General features: G+C 35.2%; 1 protein-coding gene across 1 annotated transcript; it reads right to left on the bottom strand.

Moving 5' to 3' along the window:
* Window positions 1-2,878: 2,878 nt before the first annotated feature.
* Window positions 2,879-10,519, bottom strand: LOC125675735 (uncharacterized). The gene is made up of 6 exons (XM_048913525.2): window positions 10,050-10,519; window positions 9,282-9,470; window positions 8,988-9,185; window positions 8,685-8,885; window positions 6,888-7,145; window positions 2,879-4,176 (listed from the first exon to the last, which is right to left on the bottom strand). The coding sequence occupies exons 2-6, from the start codon at window positions 9,430-9,432 to the stop codon at window positions 3,986-3,988; spliced, it is 999 nt and encodes a 332-aa protein (XP_048769482.1). The 5' UTR covers window positions 9,433-9,470; window positions 10,050-10,519; the 3' UTR covers window positions 2,879-3,985.
* Between the last annotated feature and the right edge of the window lie 842 nt (window positions 10,520-11,361).

The raw sequence follows: 11,361 nt of genomic DNA, 5'->3' as shown, positions 1-11,361 counted from the left end.
TTTTTCAGATATCCAATTTTGAAAGATACAATTAAGATATTTCATAAACTTTAGAAGGTATCTTGTAAGTTTTATAAGATATCTGATGAAATTTATGAGATATCTTTAAAGAGAAATAAATCTAAAAATCGCATGTTATAGAAGTGGAGTAATAGTATCTACAATGTAACAATAACTTCAATTTCATTTTTATCTGTGACGTTGAATATTTACTTATAATGTGATATATTATTTTGTACAGTTAATATGAGTCGCAATTATACTGTAAGGGGGATCGCACATTTTCTTCCCCAATATTAATTTCAATGCAAAAAAATTCTCTTTTTTGTTTTTTGTAACCAATGCTGAAGATAATTTAATTTGTTAAAATCCTTGACAAGAGAAAAAAAAGGTCTTTTGTCCTGTGACTTGCCCACTTTTCAAAATCCTAAATCGGGGAGGGGGAATTTTTCTCCTAAGTACTACCAAAGATCAATTTTTTTCTTACCTTCGATTTCGTAATTCGGGGAGGATGGGGGTTGACATATATATACAAATTCTCAATCAATACATATATACATGTTTGCAGTTCTGTCTTTGCCCTAACTACCACTATAAATGAAAATGGAAGAGAGCAGTCAACCCAATTTCTTTATTTGCATATGTTATAAAGAATGGAAGTATTACCGTTGACCTCCCCCCCCCCCCCCCCAGACAGAAGAAGAAAAGACCCTCCCCCCTCATGACACGACAGTAAGACTAAATATCAGGTAAACTACAATCTAGATCTTTAATTGACATTAACATCCTGAACTTTTCACTATTTCACAATTATCACCGGTATGACAGTACTTAATTGAATTTTCTACGTAATTGCAATGCATTGATGATACGTGTACATATTATATAGAAAATGACTATAGCTTTGGCAGATTTATTTCCGGTTTCCTCCCCTGCGGAATTTGACCTCACCTCTAACCTTTTAATGGGTCAAAAAACCCACGCGGTGTAAATTTAAATAACAATAACGTTAGTAGGGGTGTCAAAGTTGCCGACAAGTTTGGGGCAAATTTTTTATGGCAGGACACAAAGAACAAGCCAAATATGGATAGTTTTTTTAATTACAGAAGAAAGCAGCAAGGATCATTTTACATATTAAGGTACCTCATTTAGTGTCAAATTCCTGTATGTTATCAAATTTGAGATGGATGATTTGTTTACATATTATGTAACTGTTTTAGATATCGAAAAATTATTTTTGTTCATAAAGTTTTACATCATATGACTCCAGAGTGTTTGAAAGTTTTTAGATTTGTGAATGAGTTAAACAGGACAGCGCTCCAATAGTTTTATCAATGTTACAAGAGCCAAAGCAGAATATTCTAGAAGATCTTTTATCTTTTCAGCAGCAATTTTATGAAACTCATTTCGCGATTTTATTAGAAAATGCACAACTACCACATCTTTTGAATCAACCTATCTCAAACATTATTTTGATCCTCAATAAGACTCACGTGTTTATGGTCTTTTTTATATACTTCTTTTCTGTATGTATATAAACTGTGATATATCCCTGTTTTATGATGTATGTCCTTGATATGTATATATAAATCATATGGGCTTTTCATAGCAATGGATGACTCTATTCGTTAAAGACAGCACTTTAGTTTTGACGAAATTTACCCCTCTGTCATGCCACGACTCAACGTAAACCAACGTAATTGTGCTGTTGGGATGCTTCAAGCTGGAATGGCACAACATATCGTAGCAAGACACTTTGGAGTTCATCCAGTCAGTATGGAGACGTTTCCAACAATCTGATAACACTCGGGATCGACCATGATCTACGCGTCCTCGTCTGACGTGGCGTTGTCAGGACAACCACATTAGACTTGTGCACCTGGGAAATCGTTCCCAGACACCACGTTTGACTGCTCGTCGCATTCCTGGACTTCGACCAATCAGTCTAAGAACTCATCGTAATCATCTGCGCGAGCACAACATCAGACCAAGACGTCCAGCGATGCGCCCAATACTGCTTCAACGTTATTGCATCACTAAACTAGCGTGGTGCAGACGACATCTGTGATTCGGAATACAGGACTGGGTCAATATTCTGTTCACTGATGAATTGAAATTCCGTCGCGGCCGTTGTAGAGTGTATTGTCGCTTTGGGGAGCGGTACCAAGACGCTTGTATTGTGCAACGTCGACAATTCAATGAAGGTAGCGTTATGATGTGGGTTGGAATAACAGCACGTGGAAGGACCCCTCTACGAATTGTTAATGGAAATCTCACCGACGTACGCTATCGAGACGAAATTATTCAGCACCATGTGGTAGCCTTCATACAGAAACAGCAAAATCACATCACTCTGCAGCAAGACAACGCAAGACCACATGTTGCACGTGTAGTCAGGGGCTTTTTTGTTCAACAGAATGTTGATGTCTTGCCTTGGCCAGCTGTTTTGCCCGATTTATCTCCGATCGAGCACATGTGTGATGGAATGGAACGATGTGTACGCCGTTTACCAACTCAGCCAGTGACATTGGCTGATTTAGGCCAGGCTTTAGCCAACATCTGCAACAACATCCCACAAGCATTTCTGAACACTGTAGTGGCACCAATGAGGCGCCGTTGTCAAGCATGCGTAAATGCAAATGTTGTTCACACGCGTTATTAACTTTGTTAATTCAAGTTCGAATGCCAATATCTTTCGAGTGTGGCGAAATTGAGGTTATTCGACTTTAACATTAATAGATTAAGAAATGTTGTAAAGAATACATTCGTTAACAGTGTTACAAAAAATAAAATTTGTTCATTGTTATTCTTTTATTATTTTTTTCATATATTAAATAATGCACAGTTTCCTTTTTTACGCTAGTATATATAATGACTATTGAAATCCTTCAATATTATTATCAACATAATGTAATTATGTTGTAGGTATCAAAATTTCGTTCTAAATTGATTCTAATTTTACAACATTTCTATCAGGTTTTCCGTTTATCGTGAAGATCGTGTTTTGCGTTTATCAGGTTTACCGTGTATTATATCGTATCGTGTGTGTATTCTATCGTATCGTGTGTGCATCTTATCCTATCGTGGATGTATCGTGTTTTATCGTGTATCATGTCAAAAATAACGTTGCGGGTACTGTATATTCCAAAATGAAAATTATATTATAGTATATCATATACGCAAGTAACAACATTTTTTGAGTTTCAAATCCCCTCATCATTTTACAGAATATAGATAATTAAAACTTGCTGGAAAAGATTGACTTAATTCCAATTATGAAATGCACTTGTAGGTGTAAAGAAGATTGAATGTAAAGACCTCGGACGTTGAAGAGGCAATCCGACTAAGAGTATTCTTTTCTTTTTTCAGATACGACATTATAAACGGAGGACCTGTGTTATGACAGGCGTTTGGATGTGAAAGACATCTTACTTGTACGACACTGAGAGCCAATCTGTGGTACTTTACTCACAGCTAGCGACGTTTCAATATGAATGAAATATTCTCGAAGGAATGTAAAACAAATAATCAAAAACTAATTATATAAATTACATATGTTAATGGGATGTAAAATAATTAGATAATGATATGTTCTTAAATCACTAATCTCCCCTCCTTGTGATTGGTGTAAGTTTCTCCATATGCACAGGGTTCTTTGGGATATTGAAGATAACAGACTGTGTTCACTATGTTTTACATATACACTGTTTTACTTGTATACTATGCGTTATATGTACACTATGTTTTACAAGTACACTTTGTATCTTTTACCTGTACAGGGTGATTCAGATGGATGCTATACATATTTCGCATATACGCTATGTTTTACATGTACATTATCTTTTCATATCTTTTTTTCACTCTATTTTTACTATTCTTTTTTTTTCTACACTTTATGCAGAACGTAAATATACCTCCAAAGATCCTATAATGTAAACTATACACTGTTATAAAAAAATATGTAAACTGCAATGTAACATGCGTTCTAGTTATTGTCGATGAAAGCCTGAATTTTCTCTACAGCCAGAGAATTGATATGACAATCGTAACACTCGCCATCCTCGGACAGGATGTTGGTAAAATCTATAACGTTGTCGCTCGGGTTGTTCTTCAGCATTGGTCGTGGTGACATTCCTTCTCGGCAGTTCTGGATCACAACAAGCATGTTTTTACAGCCTGAAATATAATTTTAATAATATCATGGAACATTGTATAAATTTGGTATCACCTAATATTCGTAGATAATGAATACATACACTGTACATGTACTGTTGTTCTAGAAATGACTGTTCCTATTGCAAAACAAATTTTCTTAGACATATATTTTTCGTTCGAATAAGTACCAACATTATCATTGATGAATGATTATATGCATAAAATGTATTTGTGCTATTCATCAGTTGGCGGTGTAGGGATGTCTTATCAAAAAGATTTCCATAACATTCCACGCACAAGTACTCTGAAGTTGAAATAAAAAATATGCTAGAGTTCCTCATTGACAATATCTTCGTGGTCTTTGGTGATCAGGTCTTCCAACAGTCTGTTAGAATTCCCATGGGCACGAATTGTGCTCCTTTGCTAGCTGACCTGTTTTTATATTCATATGAAGCAGAATTTATTCAAAACCTACGTGAGAAGAGAAAATCTCTCGCTGTGACCTTCAATTCGACTTTTAGATATATCGATGACGTTTTGTCTATTAACAATTATAACTTTCATTCATATGTAGATTTGATATATCCCTGTGAGCTCGAAATAAAGGACACCACAGAGTCGTCCACTTCTGCTTCATACTTAGATATTTTATTGAAAGTAGACATTAACGGCAAACTGACAAATCAACTGTATGACAAACAGGATGATTTCAGCTTCTCCATCGTCAACTTCCCACATTTATGTAGCAATATTCCATTATCACCTGCATATGGTGTTTATATCTCTCAACTGATTCGATATGCAAGAGCTTGTTCTGGGTATAGTCAGTTTTTAAATCGAGGTAAGCTACTGACAAACAAGTTGATGGTACAGGGATTTCAACAGTCTCGATTGAAGTCAGCATTTCCCAAATTCTATGGTCGTTATAACGATCTAGTTCGTCAATACAACCTCGCATTGGGTCAAATGCTGTCTGACGTGTTTCATACCGATTGTTAAGCCGTTCTTGGCACACTGATTTGACTGCAGATAACTCCGTTTACCTGATCAGGATATGGGGCTCACAGTGGGTGTGACCGGTCAACAGGGGATGCGTACTCCTCCTAGGCGCCTGATCCCACCTCTGGTGTGTCCGGGGGTTCGTGTTTGTCCGACTGTCTATTTTGAATTGCTTGTAGGAGTTTGAGATTTGTCACTGTTCGTTATCTTCACCTTGCTATATTCAGAAATACTGATTTTTCTACGCCATTTCCTATTGTTTGATCAACAGCTGTTATAACTGTGTCTCTGTAATATTTGCTTGATATCTCTTTTAAACGATTTTCAAAATTGGAAGTACACTGTACTTAATCATATATTTGAATCAAACATCTTTGGTTCTTGTGGAGTTTCACAAAATAAATATGCAATAATTAAAACTGCGAATAGATGATAGGAAAGGTTTGTGAAATAAAGCATTCATATCTATAATGAGTCTAATGACAATCGTAAACGCATGTGTATCGTTTTCAATATTGTAAATATCAGCATTTATTAAATGGATGCAAGATGATGAGGTCGAAAAGTTGAATTGCAGTATCAAGTAAATTTTATTCATTCTTGTTGAAATTAATATTCTTCTAGGCATCAACAGGTCGGCTAGCTGAAGTGTATAAGATTTTCAGCAATATCAAATTTACAGGCCTGCAGTAGAGGCCGACAAACAGAAATAAATGACATAATTAAATGACATTCATATTTGTTCACCAGTTGACTGGTGACACTAACACTTGTTTATAGCGAGCTCGCTCCAATGATTACACATATGAGTCACGTGATTTGCTCTTCATCAGCTGAAAAAAGATGAGTATCACCTATAATGCTTCCGAAAAAATGTCGCCGTCACTGCGGTATACTTCATTGACAAACCCGTAATTAAAATAATTAGATTATTTAGAAAGAACCATCAACGTTATCAAATTCCAGACAAGCTTTCTCATAGCTTCAAACGTTTTGTTTTTGCTTGGTTTGAGAGAAGAAGAAAAAAAAACATTGCAGCTAATATGACGTCACAATTTGTAACTGTTTACATCAAGCGCGTTATATTTCCCGCGTTAAATGAAGAGGCAAATAAAAGTCGTGTTGCAAGATGTTAATGGGCTTCGCTCGTCTCAACGATCATCCCGTACAACATATTAAGATACAGTAACAACCTTTACCCGTGTATACCAGCTAAATAAACAGCTCTAACCCTCGTACTCCAGCTGAACGTTTGCACACCGTGACAGTCAACCTTAACTCTTGTAATGACGGACAAATTTACCATTGGAATCTGCTAATACTAAACAATTCAATATTTGAATACCACCTAGACTGACAACTCTAACTCTTTTATACCGCAAAGACTGAACATTTTAATAATTGTCCACCACCTGGACATTAATTGATAACCTTTCTTCTAACCATGTTCACCGAGCCCGAATGTAATAAAAACGATATTTTATTATATGATTGAATAACTTAAATCATCGAAACAGGCTACTAGAACCCACCAAACGTGACCTTTTCTGTCATCTTACAGTTAGATACAACAAGACCTGGGCGAAAATGACCGGACACGTGAATTTTCATTTGACAAAAAAAATAGCAAGGCGTACCATTTTGTTAATTCCAAGATTAGTTTGGTTTGATGTTGGAAAATCAAATGGTATATTCAACACAAAAGCACCTATATTTTCATACATATAATTTACCCTGTGGTGTAACTTTAAGGACATCCGCAATATCAGCCTGAAGATGAGACAAATTGAAACAGACTAAAATACAGGGAGATCCTTCCTCTATGGGATCCTCCTTAGTTCTCCAAATTGGTTCAATCCTTGTAATGTATCTCTCCATGAAGTTAAAGAATGCTCTCTTTGGAAAATTTGAATGGCATTGAATGTAAATTCGTCTATGATGTTGAAAAGATAGACCTTTCCTTTCCAATTTTTCTTTCTTCACATCATCATCTAAATTCATTGATAAAGAGATATAATATACATAAATATTGAGATCAAAATTCCAGAGCGCAATTTTTTATGATGTACAGTTTAAGTAAATATTTGTTAAATAGCGAATGCGAAATATTTAAATTCGCTTATTCTCACAGTTACTTGTATCAATTCATTTAAATATAGTTTTATCTAAATCCGATTTATAGAAATGTTTGTGCTAAGTTTTAATAGGTTTAAATGTAACGATACGTTAGAATAATACTTCATTGAAAATAAAGTTCTAAGCTAAGCAGAATTTGGGCTACAATAGTATCAAGAGGTTGAAGGGAGCTTGATTCTGTCATACGGTTTCGCATAGATATAAGTAAAATGAGAAGATTCAATGGACCAGGAAAACCCCCAAAATCCCTACTGGTAAAATTTTCAAAATGTAGTTTATTGGATTCAATCCTCAATGGCTTAATGAGGATGGAAGATCAGTGAAGTTGAAACTACTAAAAGATGTGCTTGTGAAACACTATGCCCCCGCTGACAACAAAGTAACGCTCCAAGGTCAAGAGGAAAAATACTTGGTAATCTTGTCACAGGAAATTTACCTATGAAGATGATATCCCTATCGCTCAAGATTCAAACGTTATTAGCAAGGTCAAATGTTTGAAATTTGGGACAAACTCAAAAGTAAAAATATGGTATCAAATACAAGATCTTGTCATAAGGAACCTGCCTAAAATTGTGAAAGTCCTACCATAAATAGTTCAGGGAATATTGTCAGATGAACTTTTCTCAAAAGTTGGTCAAACATAATTGTAAAGGCCTTACTGGCAAAACCTTTGGTACCAAAAGAATAATTCTATATGAAATACGAGTTCTATCACTCATCATTGAAAAGTTACAAGCAAGGGTAAAGTTTTGTAGTTAGGCAGACAACAAATATTGTTCCTAATTTCGATACGGTGGCATGAAAATAGATTGATGGGAATTAAATCATGGTCAGTAGGCCGTAAATGTAGTATTGATACGAGAGATGTAATTGTTGAAAAGCATTACGCTTTAAAAGTGCTATTATAGGAGCACCGAATTTATCTTGAGATATCATTTTCCTCTTAACTATTCGAAATCGATCTTGGCTACTTTAGTATTTCGATTCCTTATAAAGTAACATATGTAGGCACCTGGTCCCACTTCTGGTATGTCCAAGGGTCCGTGTTGGCCTTGCTTTTAATTTATGTTAAAGGTCGATAGGGGATGCTTACTCCTCCTAGGCACCTGATCCCAACTCTGGTGTGCCAAGGGGTCTGTGTTTGCCCAACTGTCTGTTTTGTATGAGTTATGAGATTGATCACTGTTCATTATCTTCGCCTTTCATTCTTTATAGGAATTGTGAGATTAATCAATGTTCGTTAACTTCACCGTTTGGTTTAGAAAATATCTGTCAATTTTCATTAATAATAATTTGTAACTTAGTATACAAGAATTCAGGAGGGGGTAGAGCTACAAATAAATGTAAAGTACACACATAACTGTATATTTGTACCGTTACATACTGTTTAATACCTGCGACATGTCCAAACGATTCCACAATTCTTCGGAGTTTGTCTTTTGCACAATCGTTCACATACACGCTATCGTCAATCTCAAAAGTTCCCATTAATAGATGAATGACTTGTTTGTTATCGTCGTTGCCTATATCCCTGATCTTTGCCTCAATAGGTATAGTTTGACAGCCATGTACTTTTAGGAACATAGATCCATGGTCTGAAATGGTGTTTTCGAATTAAAAATAAAGTATCATCTGTCTACCGTAAACAGACAAATCCATTTAAATTATAAACGGTATATCGAAATTATTAGAATTACCTTTTGAGGTTTCTCTTAGTTTTAGAAACTTATCGTCGTCGAATGTATCACAAAGGAATATCCAAGGATGCGTTGGAGTGTTCTCGGCTTGAAGAAAATTGATTTTAATACCTTGCATTTGCTCACAAAGGTAACTCCCGAGATATGCATACCCTGTAGTTGAATCATCCGGTATTTGCAGAATGACATCAATCTCATCTAAGTAAAAACATTAACCAGGTTAAACTCCGTACACGTGATCTATAAATTATGTTAAACCACATATACCTCTTAAATCAATCTATTGGACTATACCAGATGGATTTTCGTCCAGGAACATCTGTATGTCTTTCCGAGCTTGATTATTGATGAAAAGAGTATCGTCGATTCCATCTTTCTCCACGATGATATGTACCTGTCTACCCACGTTTTGATTTCCGCAGACTTTAATGGCGTAACTATTCATTTCTTCAACATGGTGGACAACACACCGAATATATTCCCCTAAAAATCAATTTTAATAAGGTAACATGTCACACTATATAAATCTCAATTTACTTTTATATACCTCAAACCGTGATCAACTTGATTTATTGATTAAAGCACTTGTAATATCACTGGTTTTTGTCTGTTTGTTCGAAACATCTATTCCTATAACATGACACGCGTTGAGAATATTGATCAGTACTTATTGAAATTCAAAGCTTTACTTCATTATTGTAAACTTTACTAGTAATTTGTTTTGTCGCGAGTAATCAGTCGTAAACTATTACTAATCCTAGGCAAGCAATTTAATCGATCAATTAAGTTTGTTTTATTTATTCCCATAGTGTATTCATGAAATACACCCCTTTTGGATACGGATTACTCCGTTTACTTTATGAAACGATAGGATTTGCGAGAAATGTGACTGGTCGACAGGGAGTGCTTACCCATCCTGGGAACCTGCTCCCACCGATGGTATGGCCAGAAATCTGTGTTTGCCCTACTCTTAATTTTGCGTTCTTTATAGACATTATGCGATTGATCACTGTTCGTTACCTTCACCTTTTCATTTATGTTATTTAGTATATAAGTTCATACCTTGATTCTGTGCTTTACTGTTATCATTACCTGTAAAATAAAATACGTATATTTAAACTTAAAATTCATTCAGTTGAAAACCAGACAGTCCTCCTAGGTTCCTCATAGCCGAATTTCAAGACATGTATTCGTGTGTATATTGTTGTCTACAAATGTGTAGTGGTAATTAGATGTATTATATTCCTCACGATGAATTAAAAGGTAGGCTTTTTGACATCATAGACAGCTGCTTTTTAAATAAAAATGGAACACTGAAATATTCATATCTTGTGGTCAATCATTCAAAAATTATTTTATGAAACGCCACTCTGATTGTACGCACAAGTACTCTGAAGTTCCTCATTGACAATATCTACGTGGTCTTTTACATGAGAAAAACATTCTTGCTATGGCCTTAAAATCAACATTAAGATTTATCGACGACGTTTTATCTATTACAATCCCCGAAACGTGATACTTTATCATTTTCCGTTCGCTCACCATGTTTTCACCGTGTGCTTTCCGTGCGTTCAACGTGCTTTCACTGTTCGCCGTCCGTTCACAGTTTTGCATTCACCGTTCACCTACCACTAGTGTTCACCGTTCACCTACCACTAGTGTTCACCGTTCACAAAGCGGTCATCGTTCGATCAACGTGCGTTCATCGTTCGTACAACGTTCAGTCTTTGCAGTGTCATTCAGAATTCCAAAGTGAAAGGATGAATTTTGATAAGGACCACAGAATATAAGGATTGCATACGCAACACGTGAACGGAACTTTCATATTACTTCAGAATTATGACTTTTGAACTAATAGTATTTGGATTATTAACTGTGAAAATTAAAAGAAAATTTCAGTCCAATCATTGTTGATATAAGACAACTTGTTCCGTGATTGATCAGATGTTGTTGTTTTTTTTAACATGGGAATAATTTTTTCTATCAAACTTATCATTAATAATGATTTGCATTACCGTTAGTGAAATGTCCCTACAAAATAGATATATCAATATATGAACTCAATTAGTGTTTTGTACACTTTATATTAAGTTTGATTACAAGTTTGGTTGGTCTTTCATTCAACAGTGTTCAGATCTACAAACTTTAAGAGTAACTTCTCTGTAACGACTACATAACTGCTGCACTCACCGAAAAAAATTCCATTGTAAATACCATCATTCAAATACACAAAACCTTTTTAAAAATATTGCTACACTTATTATGAAAAATGGGTCGTTTCCATAGTAATGGGCTATTCATACAGGAAAAAAACCCAAGAAAATTGGAAATACAAAATTGGGGAATTGTCACTTCAATTTAGAATATCACATAT

Source organism: Ostrea edulis, chromosome 3 (genome assembly GCF_947568905.1).
Source record: "Ostrea edulis chromosome 3, xbOstEdul1.1, whole genome shotgun sequence".
In the NCBI taxonomy this organism is placed as follows: Eukaryota; Metazoa; Mollusca; class Bivalvia; order Ostreida; family Ostreidae; genus Ostrea; species Ostrea edulis.
Note: the sequence above shows the minus strand (reverse complement) of the source record. Positions and strands in the feature narration are given on the sequence as shown.